Genomic DNA, 16,644 nt, shown 5'->3' with positions numbered 1-16,644 from the left:
TGTATTTATAGTGAGAATAAATTACACACAGGTGGACTCTATATACTAATTGGGTGACTTCTGAAAGCAATTATGCCGCGTACACACGGCCGGACTTGCCAACAGGCTAAACTTCGTCGGCATTTCCGACGGAAAGATTTAGAATATGTTCTATATCTGAGTCCATCGGAAATGCCGACAGAAAAAGTCCGATGGGGCATACACATGGTCAGGATGTCTGACCGAAAGCTCCCATCGGACTCTCTGTCGGGAAGTCTGGCCGTGTGTACGCGGCAATAGTTCCACTAGATTTTAGTTAGGTATATCAGAGTAAAGGGGGCTGAATTCAAATGCACTGCACATTTTTCAGATATTTATTTGTAAAAAAACTTTGAAAAATATTTATCATTTTCCTCCACTTCACAATTATGTGTCGCTTTGTGTTGGTCTATCACATAAAATCCCAATAAAATACATTTACATTTTTGGTTATAACATGACAAAATGTGGAAAATGTCAAGGTGTATGAATACTTTTTCAAGCCACTGTAAGGCACTGCGTAAATTGATGGTGCTATATAAGTACCTGTAATAAATAAATAAAATAATGGCAGATTCACTTTAATACATGAGGAGATAAAGTTGTTCTAAAAAATTGTGTCTAAGCGTGTCTAAAAAATCCAAAAAATTCTGAAAAGGGATTTATTTTTTATTTACTTGCAAATGTTAATGGTAATAACTTAAACATTATTAAAGCGGCATTAAGCCCAAAACCAAAAATTTAATATATTGCAGCTTACCAAACATTAGGTGTGGTGGCTGTATTCGTTTTTCCATTTTAGGCTCTTTTTCCCCTCTGTTTTCACCTGGTGATCTGCCCATTAACACACCTTCTGTATTAGAGTGCCCCCACTCTGTATGAATGGGCATAGGGGCAAATTTGGGAGGAGGAGAGTGTTAGATTAACTAACAGATTTGAACACACTCACAAATTAATGCCAAACTCCAGCCAATAAAAGTCAGTTACAGCAAGCAAACAATTTTTCTCCTTTTGACCCCTTTCACTCTGAGACAGTTTTCAGGCGTTTTAGCGCTAAAAATAGTGCCTGTAAAGTGCCTGAAAACTGCCTCTCATGCCTCCCCAGTGTGAAAGTCCGAGTGCTTTCACACTGGGGCGGTGCACTTGCGGGACGGGAAAAAAAGTCCTGCAAGTAGCATCTTTGAGGCGGTTTGGGAGCGCTGTATACACCACTCCTTAACCGCCCCTGCCCCTTTAAATAAATAGGCAGCGCTTCTGAAGCACCGCAACGTGGGTGGTTTTAACCCTTTCTTCGGCCGCTAGTAGGGGTTAAAAGCATCCCGCTAGTAACTGACCCGCTACCCCAGTGTGAAAGCAGTCTACGGGATAAAAGTTTTACATAAACACGGTAAATAAAAGCTGATCATTTAAAGCACCCATGCCAGTATTGAATGGTTTGTCTCAACCCTTTAACTGCAAGAGAGCTTTTCTGTTGAAAAACAACAGACTTACTGGCTGGAACGCCAGGTAAAAATAAGAAGAAAGAAAGCCTAAAAAGGGAGGGGGGAGCAGGTACCTGGTTTTGACCCGCTCCCACTTCCAGGTGACTTTGCCGCAGCTCAGGCCCCCTCCTCCTTCCCCCCGCCGCCGGGCCATTCACAAACCACAGCGCACGTCATGCATGTGTGCATTAGGTAGCCATCTGTGAAGCCCTTACAATAAATGGCGGCGGCATCACCCGAGAGCAGATTGAAAAATCAGCTGGGCTGAAGACACCGCTGAATTCCAGGACAGGTAAGTGTCCTCATATTAAAAGTCAGCAGCGACAGTATTTGTAGCTGCTGACCTTGAATTTTTTCTGAAGCAGCCTGGAGCTCCTCTTTAATCGAGGGCAACACAGTACACAACTCTGCCAAGCTGGCTGTCAGTAAACCTCACCCGGTACTGCTCTGCTGCCACCATGTGGACAGTTTCTTGTACAGCAGCATTAAAGCATTTTCTGATTGTGATCAGCATAGCCACTGTATTTTTCAGAGCAGGTGTTTTTATATTCGGATGTCCATCTTAAACTCTTTATATTTTTATCTTGTATTTCTATGAAAGTAATGCCAATACTTTGATCTTGGCTTTTTTTCAATTAATGAATACATTACAGGGCAGTGAGAGGATGATAAGAAATAAATATACATATAACTATCTGTAATTTTATAACATTTACCGTAAGCAACTGGACTTTTGAATTCATTTTTATTTTTTTATTAAGAAACGTAGGATGTGCCTTTTAGTTAATGTATGATTAAGGTTAGAAAACATACTCCTACCCACTGTTTTTGAGTTTTGCAGGGCTGCTGCTAATTGCTCATTGCCTTAGAAAGGCGGCTTTCTCATTGATTCATCCATGCACATTTTTCTAAATTTCTATAAAAGAGGAAAACTTCTTTAATCTATAGTTAATCTATTATTTTCAAAGCCTGGATACATTAATACAATTGGGATATCACTTTGTATTTGGTGTTCTGATCATTTGTTACTTTACTTCAAAGGAAATGTAACAAATTCTGGACCACCGAAAAAAAGACATAAAGGTTGGTCTCCAGAGTTCCCTTCCTCCACAGACTCAGGCTTCCTGCAAAACAGCACAATTACTGGTGGAAAAGTTGGTAAGTATACAATTGTGTATTTTTATTACATAATATACATATATACATAAGCTGTACCTGTTTTTCTACAGTCTTCTCTTCTCCACAGCTGTTGAGAGTGCTGAATTTATACAGCTTGTCTGAGCTTTCAGAAAACAAGGGGTGGGGAGCTGAAGTTATACTTTGCAGAGTTCAGTGAGAGCTGATTGGAGGGAAGGTACACACTCACCTTCACACAGCGCACAGGAACAGAGCTGAGGCTGTGAATAACTCACTGCATGCTGGAGTTCCCTCCCCTGTCATTTTTTTATCTCTGGTGTCAGGAAAATTAAAATTTCCACTTTAAGGAAAAAATAATAAATTCACATATGTTTGCAGGAAAGAAATATGCATTTACTACTTTTTCCAATAGGAGCAAGCAAAGCATTGCACTTGTGATCAGTGGATCGTGAGTGCAATGTCAGACATTTACTAAGGTACTCCTGTGACCCAGACCCAGAATTCCACATCCTTGATACTCTTACAGTAAAGAACCCTCTACGTAGTTTAAGGTTAAACCTCTTTTCTTCTAATTTTAATGAGTGTCCACGTGTCTTGTTAAACTCCCTTCCGCAAAAAAAGTTTTATCCCTATTGTGGGGTCACCAGTACAGTATTTGTAAATTGAAATCATATCCCCTCTCAAGCGTCTCTTCTCCAGAGAGAATAAGTTCAGTGCTCGCAACCTTTCCTCATAACTAAGATCCTCCAGACCCTTTATTAGCTTTGTTGCCCTTCTTTGTACTCACTCCATTTCCAGTACATCCTTCCTGAGGACTGGTGCCCAGAACTGGACCCCATACTCTAGGTGAGGCTGGACCAGAGTCTTGTAGAGCGGGAGAATTATCGTTTTATCTCTGGAGTTGATCCTCTTTTTAATTCATGCCAATATTCTGTTTGCTTTGTTAGCAGCAGCTTGGAATTGCATGCCATTGCTGAGCCTATCATCTACTAGGACCCCCAGGTCCTTTTCCATCCTAGATTCCCCCAGAGGTTCTCCCTCTAGTGAGTAGATTGCATTCATATTTTTGCCACCCAAATGCATTATTTTACATTTTTCTACATTGAACCTCATTTGCCATGTAGTCGCCCACCCCATTAATTTGTTCAGATCTTTTTGCAAGGTTTCCACATCCTGCGGAGAAGTTATTGCCCTGCTTAGCTTTGTATAGTCCGCAAATACAGAGATTGAACTGTTTACCCCATCCTCCAGGTCGTTTATGAACAAATTATATGTTAGATGTTCAGTTATGGACAAGTAATCACAAAAACAATATATATTTTTAAGTGAATGAATGTTGTTCTTTTGAGTGTAGTTTTTCTTTAATGTGATTTAGTGAATCATTTTAAATACCAATTATTCTATTTTAGATTCTTTATCTCAGCTCTGTGCTCCAACATCCACTGCGGGGAACGTACTCTCTTCTTCTCTGGTGGCTACAGGAGAGCCAGTCTCTGTCCCTGACAACCTTTTTAAGTCATGCATGATCACTCCGGTCATATTTAAAGGTGTGTATTCCACTGATTTAAAATATACCTGCCAGTAAAATATTTGTCCTTCACTGGAATGAGGGCTAAATATGCTCTACTATGCAAATACCACATACTGCAGAAATTCCCCAGCAATGGTGAAAGCTACTCTTGCATTTCTATCCTTCATAGGATTCAGGTGGTGCAAGGCGCTTTCTGGAAAATGTTGGAATTTGCATATTAGAGATCTTAAAGGATACATGGGTGATCAAGAAGAGACCTAGACATATGAGCAGGCCCTGTTAAGTGCCTGCATTTAAGTGGTAGGGGTTATTTTTAAACTTTGTACTGTAAAGGGTAATGTAACCTATAATTAGAATTTCAGGTTTTGGTAGATGCCAAAAAGTTAAACCACCTGACAATTTCTTATAGGTTTTTATCACTTTGACATAAAACAGGTGCGATCTTCTAATAGGAATACTTTTTGCAGTGGGAGGATTTATGGTGCACATGCACAGCTAAGTTTATAGTGCAAACATGCAAGTAAGAATACTTTAATGCAGAAGAGACATAGCAGGACTCTTCTGTAATAAAAAGCCTGCCTGTTCGCTATTTTTTTTTTACATTTTGATTAGAGGTCCACTGAAATTTCGACCAAAAAATTGTGTTTTTCTAATTCGGCCGAAAGAAGAAAAGGTGCCGACAATGGCACCAAAAAGGGGGCACTGGTAAGGCTGCATCTGATGGGCACTGGTTGGCTGCATCTGATGGGCACTGGTTGGCTGCATCTGATGGGCACTGGCAAGGTTGCATCTGATGGGCACTGGCAAGGTTGCATCTGATAGGCACTGGTAGGCTGCATTTGATGGGCACTGGTAGGCTGCAGTTGATGGGCACTGGTAAAGGCTGCATTTGATGGGTACTGGTGAGGCTGCATCTAATAGACACTGGTGATGCTGCATTTGATGGTCACTGATGAGGCTGCATTGATCTATTGTATCATGTCTGCAGTCTCTGACCATTTCCTGTACTATGTCTGCAGTCTCTGACCATCTCCTGTATCATGTCTGCTATAGGTTTCCCCCGAATGGAAATCTTGCTAATGCTATTAGCAATGTGTTTGAAGTGTAAGTTCACCTTTACAGAAAAATCTGTAAGTAGAACTTACATAGGACCCCCTCCTAACCCCCCCAGTCCCACTGACCTGCAGCTTGGCGATTTCCCGTTCTGAGCCCCGGTATAGCCGCCTCACGGCTCCGGCGCTTAGAAATCCCCTCAGCTTTCACTCTTTTTCTTCCCCGCTGAGAGGATGGGCTATGCGGGTTCTGATTGGTTGGCGCTGCCCATGTGACGGTGCCAACCAATTAGAATGCTCCTAAACGTACCTCCTGATGGGGTACGTTTAGGAGATTAAGCTTCAGGGATTTCTAAGCCCCGGAGCCGTGAGGCGGCAATACCAGGTTTCAGTACCGTCGATCCATAGGGGTTGAACCATGTCCTACTTTTTCCAAAAGTTATTTATACTTGAAGTATTGTAAAAGCTACACACGTTGATATTATTTTTATGGTTTTTGCAGGTCATGGAAACTTCCCTTACCTTTGTGGCAATGTGAGTGATGTTATTGTGAGCCCTCTCTTATATAACTGCTACAAGAACTCCCAAGCTGTGCCCAAGACCTACGAACAGTATGGGCCTACCACCATTCAGCCTATTTCAGAGGAAATGCAGCTTTTGCTGACTGTTTATTATCTTGTCCAGCTTGGTAAGTAAAGACCTGTAATTATTTCAACATATTTAGCCTCAGTCCAGTGCTCCTAGTCTGGAGTTTAAATTAAATATTCAACACACTCCGTGCTCTTACTGCACACCCTATCTATTTCAGATTAGTGAAATAACGTCCACCCAACAGCTCTATAATCCTAAAGTGCACTGCACTCATAAAATCAAACTAACTAAATAACACAAATAAAAAAGCAATAAGCAATACATGTCCCTCAAAGCTGAAACATTAATCCCTATAATTGTCCAATTGCATCCCCAGTGCTTAGCAATTAAAAAGTGCTCAATACTCCATAAAAGTGCTCTAAAAATGAATTTCCATGCATCAGCTGAGCTATCCCTCTGAAATGCATTGTCATCAGACCACACCACATGCAGTGGCAGCTGGTGCCCGCTCGCCACCCGCACTTACCCCATCCAGGTCGCGGGCGGCTTCCCCGGCTTCTCATCCCGGCCAATCCTGACGCTTCTCCTCCTGGCCAATCTGGTCTTAGGACCCGCTTCCTGTCCTGATTGGCTGGAAGGAGAAGCAAGAAGACAATAGCGAATGTTGATTCGCTAATGTCACAAGTGGGTGGGCCTGGGGCGCCTTTTTGAAGCCAGTTAGACTAGCCCTAGGCTCTAATCATGTGCCCTGCGCCCCTTATGGACCGACCCCCGCTGACCACATGATATATTGACTCTCTCACTTTCTGTTACAATTCTGAAATACACTGCTGACACCACCCTGTCCCCAGACTGTTGATTAGACAGTAAAGGAACAGCATCAGACAGACAGGTCATCTCTCTGCTCACTCTGCTTTCTCTTCCTATCAGTATGTTCCTTGTCAGCATATTTGCATGCAGCACACCTGATTGACTCTTAATGCTGCTTCTCCTTCTCCTAGTTTTAGTGCTGCTGTACAAGGGTATAAACGATGCTGATATCAGGTACTTACATTGGTTGCATTAAAAATGCAGTTAATGATTTATTATTGAGTAAATCATTATTGAATGTTTATCACCCTCAGCTTTAGGTCCACAAGCTCAGAAGTGTTGGCCAGAACGCTTTTACTCGTATTTCTAAACATGTTTGGAGTGTAGAAGAAGAGCTGTAAATATATTAATCTATTCCTTGTTTCAGCTCCAGACCAGGTGCCTCTTATAGAAGATCTAGAACAGATATTCATGCGATCTTGGCGGGAGACACACCTTGCCGAAATTCGCCAGTACCAACAAACCATGTCGCAGGCCTTACCTCACTTCCCAAGTCCGATTACGGCAGTGACTGCCTCTCAGCTACCTTGGTTGGCTGGTCTGGCTGCCAGTTCTTGCAATGAGAGTGTGAAGATCATTGAGTGCAGCTATTCCTTAGCAGAAGGGCTGTCTGAGATGTTTAAACTGCTGGTGGAAGGAAAACTGACCAAGACCAACTATGTGGTAATAATCTGCACGTCAAGACCCAACTGCATAGACTCCTGCATTACTATAACAGGTAGTTTGGATCATCTGTTGACATCTGACTTAAAAGTATTGATTTGGTGGGATATTCCTAAAAACCTTCACTTTAAGTTTTCGTAGATTGATATGATGGGATTTTAACGTTGGATACATGAATGACATGTAAACCAAATCTGAACACAGCTGAGGCGGTGGCATGAGAATGTTTCAACTTTTTGAAGTAAAGATTGTTTTTCCATGTGGACAAAGTGCATTATAAATGCATTAGGAAAAAAAAGTAAAAATGGTAGGAGAACCCAGTAATGTGACCTGTCAAAGTCATGTAACAGGCTCATTTAAGTTGTTTTCTCTGCTGCGTTAAGAAAAAAGAGAACTCCATAAGATGCCACAGGCTCATATCAGAACTACAAAATTCATGGCCACTGTGTGGAGTAACCTTGCAAATGAATCCCCTAGTGAGTATACATGTAGAAAGTGAACTCAGTGCAGCTGATTTACTTACCGGGTGCATTTCCGTCCTAGCTTAGTTAAAGAGGGCTCACATTGATCATTTAGTCATATGCAAAGGGAATTGATCATTTTTAATTTCTGCCCATGACTGAACATTCTGAGTGACTTGGCTAAATCAAAATATCCTCCTTTAGTAAATGACCCCTGCTGATTGAATCCTGGCACTCAGTCTAATTTTTATTTTGCAAGATTGCATTAAATCTGGGTTGGTGTAAGTCACAATCTATTCATTTATATCACTAGGGGGCTCTGCTTTTATGGTCAACCTCTTTTTAGGTTGAAAAGGCTAAGAATGAATTAATATTAACAATAAGTTAACTCTTAGCAGCTTTGTCCGTTTACCAGTACGTAGTGTTTATTATTTTATACATAGTTAAATACTGTCCTTTTATTACCATGGGCAGGTAAACTTCTGACAATCCATGGCTAGTTCAATAGTTTAGGCGTTGGTTTTTCTTTTTCCTCTGTTACTCCAAAAGTTGTGTAAATATTACCTGTTACAAAGCATTTGGTTTCTTCTGGAATAGATGTGAGAAAGGGATGTTGGCATCTTATTTATGATATACATAGAAAAATATGTGGAAAGGTTTTGCAGGGGAACCATCTTGAACCCCTGAAACTTATTCTTTTGTTATTTTAATGTGTAACCTCCATTGGCCCCTTTAGGAAAATATCAGTCCCGGATGTTAATGGAAACTATGTATACACAAGCGGAATTCCTGAAAGAGGTCAACTATGAGCTGGTCAGTGGCAAGGTGGAATCTCTAGGAACCTTCTTCAGCAGTCTTTGTCCAGGTACTTCTGGCTAAACGTACATCATTGTAGACCTGTCTGTGTAAATGAGAACTCCAGGAAAAAACACATTTGAGAGGCACTAGCAAGACTGCATCTGACAGGCACAGGTAGGCTGCATCTGACATGCACAGGTAGGCTGCATCTGACAGGTACAGGTGAGGCTGCATCTGACAGGCACAGGTAGGCTGCATCTGACAGGCACAGGTAGGCTACATCTGACAGGCACAGTTATGCTGCGTCTGACAGGCACAGGTAGGCTGCATCTGACATGCATCGGCAAGGCTGCAATTGACAGGCACAGATAGGCTGCATCTGACAGGCACTGGTGAGGCTGCATTGATCTCTTGTATCATGTTTGCAGTCTCTGATCATCTCCTGTATCATGTCTGCTAGAGGTGCACCAAATGGAAATTTTGCTAATACCATTAGCAGTGTGTTTAAGTTTAAGTAAGAGATTGCACACATGATACAAGAGATGGTCAGAGACTGAGGACATCATACAAGAGATGGTTAGAGACTGCAGACATGATACAGGAGATAGTTAGAGACTGAAGACATGATACAATAGATGGTTAGACTGACGACATGATACAAGAGATTTTTAGAGACTGCAGATTGCATTTTTCTTGACCTTTCTTGCACTAATAATGACCAACAATAAATTCATATAAATTTAAATTGAGGATATTAATTAAAAAGTAGAATATAATACAATTATATATAAAAATCTAAATATTTTTTAAAAACTGTCATTTTTGGTTTCAGTTTTGGTTTTTTAGCAAAGTGCATCCTGCATTTTTGGTTTCGGCACCAAAATTTCCATTCGGTGCATAGAAATAACCCATTTATAGTCAATCCCTACTGTTTGTGGTATGTAAAAAAAATGAGTTTTCCAAGGCCCATATGGAAGGTGTGCTCTATGTTTTACTTGATTGAATTGGTTATCTACTCTATCTATAGATGGGGACATAGATGTTCTGCTGGACAAATATTATCAGGAAAACCTTGGCATCATTTCTTCAACAACGAAAAAAAACAATGTAGATCCCAGACCGCCTACATGTACTAGTAAGTTGCAACTGCAGTTTCTTTATTATGGTTATATGTATCTCATTATACAACTTAAAGTGTAAGTAAACCCCCCTATCGTTTTCAGCTAAGGAAACTGCCATCTTTGCCTCTGTTTAATCCACAACTGCCATGATGCTGCACATGTGATCAGTTTAGACCACAGCCATTGGATGGCTTGACAGTTTGGTTGAGAGCACAACCAATAGTAGTGTTATATTTCCGGCACCTGCCGGAAGTGAAACTGTTTTATGGACGAGTTTACTTCCGCTTTAAGCTGGCCATACATGGATTAAGATTCGGCCAGTTCAGCAGGGACTAGCCTAGTTTTGATCTATGTATTGCCACTGTGGTTGAACAGAAGTTAATCTATCGATCAAATTCTGTGAGACTGCCCTGTTGGAAAAAAGACGCTCGAACAGTGCTGCAGGAATACAATAGAATACAATATGTGTACAGACCCCTGGAAATTAGTGGGACCTTAGATGTACATTCTAGGGTATATTAGATACCAACTCATAAGATGTATAAGAAATCTTATAAGGGTTAAAGTGGTTGTAAACTCAGAAAAAAAATAAGCTGCAAGACAAAGGCATAATGAGCTAGTATACATAGCATACTAGCTCATTATGAAATACTTACCTTAGATCGAAGCTGTTGCAGCAGTCCCCGCACACCGCTGCGACTGGAGACATGTCCCCCAGATTTATTTCTGGGTTCGTGGGCTCCGGCGCTGTGATTGTCCAGAGCCGCGATTACATCACTCCCGCGCATGCACGCGGGAGCCGCCGGTCACGGCACGGCTACTGAAGAAAAGGCACAAGCGGATACAGTGAACATCTCCTAAACTGTGAAAGTTTAGGAGCTACAGTTATTCACGGTATCTACAGGTAAGCCTCATTATAGGCTTACCTGTGGGTACCTGTAGGTAAAAGTGGTGTAATGGGGTTTACAACCACTTGAAAAAACATATATTAAAAACATATTCACACAGATGGTAGCCATATAGATACAGTATCTGTCTTGGCCTTGGGATCTAGTATGTACACGTTTTGCAGACTGCCCCGCTTCATCAGGGCCTTGGATCCCTAAATGGTACTGCAATTTTATATAAACGTGCATTAGGTACTTATTCAACATTAACATGATGTCATAAAATATATTATTACGGTTATACAAGACATTTAACCATTACTGGCCTAGTGTCATTCAACGTTTTATATTCACTCTTTATAGAAAACATACAACAAAATCCTATCCACCATGGGTATGAAAATGAAAGAGATTTTCCCCATCCAATGCTTTCACATTGGGAAATTTAAGTCTAATTTTAACCCACAACACGTTCACCTTCGATGGCTCCCACTACCTCCATGTGCAGGGGGTAACGATGGGGACTACCTGTGCCCCATCGTATGCCAACCTGCACCTGGAGGGGTGGGAGCGGGAGGTGTTCGCATCTGAATGTATGTTGTCATATCTGTGCCACTTTCTCCCATGGCACAGGCATTGGAATGCTTCACATAATTTGTCAGATCCTTAAAGCGGAGTTCCACACAAAAATGGAACTTCCGCTTTTCGGAACCCTCCCCCCCTCCGGTGTCACATTTGGCACCTTTCAGGGGGGAGGGGGGTGCAGATACCTGTCTAAGACAGGTATTTGCACCCACTTCCGGCATAGACTCCCATGTCTATGCCACTTCCCGTCTATGCCACTTCCCGGCATAGACGGGAAGTGGGAGTCTATGCCACTTCCCGTCCCCACCACGCTGTCTGCTGGGAACACACAGCTCCCAGGAGAGAGCGGGGACCACTTGGGACGCGCAGCGCGACTCGCGCATGCGCAGTAGGGAACCGGGAAGTGAAGCCGCAACGCTTCACTTCCTGATTCCCTCACCTAGGATGGCGGCGGCAGCTGCCGAGAACCGAGCGGGTTCTCGGCGTCCCCTGCCGACATCGCTGGACCCTGGGACAGGTAAGTGGCCATGTATTAAAAGTCAGCAGCTGCAGTATTTGTAGCTGCTGGCTTTTAATATTTTTTTTTTTGGCGGTGCGGGTGGACCCCCGCTTTAAACAATAACAAATTTAACTTAACGCTCACTTTGAACTGGCATCTGGACACATTGCCCTTTCTAGATCTTTATATCTAAAAGGGACCAGATGGATTAGTTTCCACAGATTTGTTTTGTAAAAGCACAGCAGGTAACTCCCTACTCCATGTTAGAAGTGCCCACCCACCACATTTAGTGAATTTGATACTAAAGGCCCAATATTGTAGGATCAAATGCAATTGCAGTGATAATACAGATTTTGTCAGACAAGCTAAAGAGAGGCTACAGTCGCAAGTCATTGAAGAAGGCCTATAGAAATGCTCTGGATAACCCACAAGAGCTACTGCTCTTCCAGGGTAAAACTACCTCTAAACGATTAAATATAAATAATATATATATATATATATATATATATATATATATATATATATATATATATATATATAAATATATATACTGTATATATAGACAATTACTTGCACTTCTGCATTGGATGCCCAACCATGGCACTATCTGCATGTAGTTTGCATGTTCTCCCTGTGCTTGTGTGAGTTTTCTCCCACATTGCAAAGACATGCTGATAGGGTCATTGGCCCTAGCGTATATGTTAGATAAGGACTTTAGATCGTAAGCTCTTTGAGACCAGGGACTGATGCAAAATTGTAAACACTGAATGAATACCTAGAATAAATACATAATATCTCCCTGCGTTTTCAGATGTTACCACCAGATGGAGCTCAGACACTAAAAAAAGTGACTTGTCTTGTGTTATGTGCAGAAATAATTGCTAAAACATGTCCCAGTCTGTGTTTCAAGTCTTTATGTCGATTGACAGTACCGTTTAAATCTGTTTTCTTATTTTTTTAAACAGTCCCTTAAGTTTATATTTAAAAAAATACTCATTGATTTTGTTTTATATAACTGTTCAACCATTTCACATCCTTAGGCTATTTTGAAATGTTCTAGACTTAAAGTGGTAAACAAGCTAATTATTTTTAGCCTGCGATCGGCTGTTCAGTAAAAGTGATCCAATCTAGGCAGCTCTACATTCACCTAATTGCTATTACTGTAGTGAGAAGGGCTGCCAACCCAATAGTGAGATCTAAAGAAGGAACATGCAGATCTCCTCCTTGACTAATGAACTTGGATCAGGATTCTGTCACTTCCAGTTTCAGAGCTGTCATTCTCAGGCTATTGTAGCCAGGCAAGCAGCTATCAAGCCCAATCTCTTTATTAGCTGCAGTGGAAGGCAAGGGAGACAGAGAGGTCTAATAGACCTCTGATGTCTTCATAAAGAGCACCTGTCACCTGTCTATGCTATCACGTAGGGGGCTTGTTAGCCTCCTTAAGATAAAAATAGTTACATTTAAAAAAAAAAAAGTTTAAAAAAAATTCAATTTTAACCACTTGCCAACCTCCGCACCCCGATGTATGTCCAAACTTTGGCGGCGGATATCGTTGTTATGGCAGCAGCCAGCTGCCATAACCTCAGTATCCTCGTTTTCGTGCGGCAGTCGGCTTTAAGATAAAAGTGGTCTCTGCGGAGGATTCGCAACGAGATCACTTTTATCGGTGGCAAGAGAGGCCCCCCCCCTCCTGCCGCGATCCGGTGCCGTCGGTAGCGGTGGAGGCGATCGCATCCTTCTCCGTGCTGTGCCTGGAGACAAGTGAGGCTAGGATGGCGCCCACTCGCCTCCATGACACTGCTGGGCGGAAGCGACGTCAAAACGTCACTTCCGCCCATACGTCTTAAAGGCACATTTTTTTCAATGTCATTTTTTTAAATTACTTTTTACTTTTTTTTTTATTGCATTTTAGTGTAAATATGAGATCTGAGGTCTTTTTGACCCCAGATCTCATATTTAAGAGGTCCTGTCATGCTTTCCTCTATTACAAGGGATGTTTACATTCCTTTTAATAGGAATAAAAGTGACACAATTTTTTTTTTTAACAGTGTAAAAATAAATAAAATCATGTAAAATAAATAATAAAAATACAATTTTTCTTTTTAAAAACCCCCCGTCCCGACGAGCTCGCGCGCAGAAGTGAACGCATACATGAGTAGCGCCCGCATATGAAAACGCTGGTCAAACCACACATGTGAGGTATCGCCACGACCGGTAGAGCGAGAGCAATAATTCTAGCCCTAGACCTCCTCTGTAACGCAAAAACATGCAACCTGTAGAATTTTTTAAACGTCGCCTATGGAGATTTTTGAGGGTAAAAGTTCGACGCCATTCCACGAGCAGGCGCAATTTTGAAGCGTGACATGTTGGGTATCAATTTACTTGGCATAACATTATATTTCACAATATAAAAAAAAATGGGCTAACTTTACTGTTGTCTTATTTTTTTATTCAAAAAAGCAAATGCGGTGCAAAAAAAGTATTGCATTGACTGCCATTTTATTCTCTAGGGTGTTAGAAAAAAAACAATATATAATGTTTGGGGGTTCTAAGTAATTTTCTAGCAAAAAAAACTGTTTTAAACATGTAAACACCTAAAATCCAAAACGAGGCTGGTCCTTAAGTGGTTAATAAACTAAAAAGTAATTTTAACAAATTCAAAAGCACCCCATCAACCCACATGCATACATACAACTGCAAATGCATGTGTATGCAAACAGTTATTGCGATGTGAGGTATCACTGCGAATGTCAGTGTGAGAGCAATAATTCTAGACTCAAACTTCATAGTTACCTGTAAACTGATAACCTGTAAAGGCTTTAAAAGTGTCACCTATGAAAAATAATATATATATATATATATATATATATATATATATATATATATATATATATATTATTGTCACCATCATTTTTCGCCCATTTCAAGGGTGAACGCAATTTTAAGTCCTGACATGTTTGGTATCAACAGTATTCACTTAACACAACCTCATATTTTATGTTTTCCCGAAAAATAGGTATTATATTGTGTTTGTGTACACTAAACTTCATTGATAAACATCTGCGCAAATATCTTGCAGCATATAAAAATTAGCAACGCCCACCAGGGCCTCTGTAATTGTTTGGGGGTTCTAAGTAATTTTCTACACTAAGCAGCATAGCTGCTTAGTGTGAAAAATGTAAAATGGCCCTGGACACAAAGTGGATAATAAAGTTTTTTCACTTATTTTAAATGACAAATCCTTTTTTTTTTTAGTGCACACATCCTTTTCTGACTTTTCTGACTGCCCCTGCCCCCGTGCTTTTGGAAAATGTCATATTTATCTGTAAACCCCCTCTCTGAGAACCTCACTGTGCCCATCGAAGCACAGCTTTAATCCTGAAACTTCTGTATATTGTGATGTGCTAAACAAATGTGCGCCTTAGACTTCAATGTAAAGTCCTTTAACAGGCTGACAGATTAGGCATGGACTTTCTGTTAAAGTAAATGGAGTTTGTGGCATGCATGGGTAGCGCTATGGAGGGTTTACATTATTTCAGGAGAGACTGTACATATCAGACAGCATAGTGAAAAAAAATTAGGAGAATAAGATTACAGATAAATAAGATCTAGTATGAAAAATTTAGGGGAATATGGATACAGCTAAAAAAGATTTATTATGAAAAACTTGCAAGCATATACAAATATATTTACATTATATATCATGAACCAAAATCATGAACATATATCACTGCAAAAAAACACATATATTGTTGAACATATAGCAAGTTAAAAAGTCCATTAGTGTTCTGAAGACGCCATTTACGGCGAAACGCACATCGGAGCAGAGAATTCGTTACTTCCGGGTCATGATTTGTCACCCCACACCAGGCTTTACCCCTACGAGCGGAACACAGAATGCACACTACTGCATTAGGAACCAGCCAGATCCGCACACGCTGTTTTTCCTAGTGCCAGGCAGGCACTTTTATATGTGAGTGCAACCTAATACTTTGTCATTGCTTTTAAATTTTATTAAATATACTACACTATGAGACTTTCTCTCTCGTCTCCCGTGAAGTCAATTTTTATGCCCTAGCTTCATCCGGAGGGTCCACTGGAGCGGAGTGGTGTTGGCAGTGGGAATCAATTTGTTATTCCAAATGCGCAATTTGACCTACCTTTAAAAAGTGGTCAAACACCTGTGGTGAGTTGCCACCTTTCCACTGAGCACCTGTGGTGGAAGAACTAGAAGCTTCATTTAAAATAATTTTTTTGGTGTTGGGGACACCATCACTAATGGACTTTTTAACAATATATGTGTTTTCTTGCAATGATATACGTTTATGATTTTGGTTCATGATATATACTGTATATTCACTTGTATATGCTTAGTGCCACCTTTGCTCTAACTTGCTGTCCATGATGAAATAGCAGAACCGGTAATGCACATGGTCAGAATAGTACCAGTTGCACAGCTCCTGATGTACACAGGATGATGTCTTTTGGGGCACTGACTTATGAAGGTCGGTGCTCCCGGTGACTGTGCGTGCAGCCTTGTGCTGCGATCTGTTGGCGTCCTACAAAACATGCCTGACGAAGGGGTCCTGCGTGGCTCCGAAATGTTGCACCTTCCTTTGTGCTGTGATCTTTTTCATTAAAACTTTTTGGACGAAAAATTGCTGATCCATGGAATGCTGGCGAATATGTACACTTGTTTGATGTTTCCAGGACCCAACTGGTAATCGCTGCAGCACCCACCATTTTATGAGCCATTTCTACCAGGAATGTATGCGATAGGAATATTGATCAGACTACAAAACTAGTCTTAAATTTTTTGATACCACCTTGTATATATACCATCTAGTAGAAAAAAAACCTAGAAAACATGGTTACAGATAAACAAGGTGCTCTGCTAATAATACGGAGTCATGTTAGAGCTTACTGAGTTTCAAAGAGGGCAAATTGTTG

At 41.0% G+C, this 16,644-nt stretch overlaps 1 protein-coding gene across 1 annotated transcript in view; it reads left to right on the top strand.

Moving 5' to 3' along the window:
- Nucleotides 1-16,644, top strand: part of GREB1 (growth regulating estrogen receptor binding 1) — a 216,982-nt gene that overhangs the window by 118,474 nt on the left and 81,864 nt on the right. The window contains exons 8-13 of the mRNA XM_073625369.1: nt 2,541-2,657; nt 4,046-4,183; nt 5,722-5,907; nt 7,048-7,398; nt 8,541-8,669; nt 9,630-9,737. Of these exons, the coding sequence (XP_073481470.1) occupies nt 2,541-2,657; nt 4,046-4,183; nt 5,722-5,907; nt 7,048-7,398; nt 8,541-8,669; nt 9,630-9,737 (1,029 nt within the window). The remainder of the gene's footprint in view (nt 1-2,540; nt 2,658-4,045; nt 4,184-5,721; nt 5,908-7,047; nt 7,399-8,540; nt 8,670-9,629; nt 9,738-16,644) is intronic.

The sequence above is a fragment of the Aquarana catesbeiana genome, linkage group LG04, assembly GCF_042186555.1.
Source record: "Aquarana catesbeiana isolate 2022-GZ linkage group LG04, ASM4218655v1, whole genome shotgun sequence".
Lineage (NCBI taxonomy): Eukaryota > Metazoa > Chordata > Amphibia > Anura > Ranidae > Aquarana > Aquarana catesbeiana.
The sequence above is the reverse complement of the archived record's forward strand: the minus strand, read 5'-3'. Positions and strand labels throughout refer to the sequence as shown.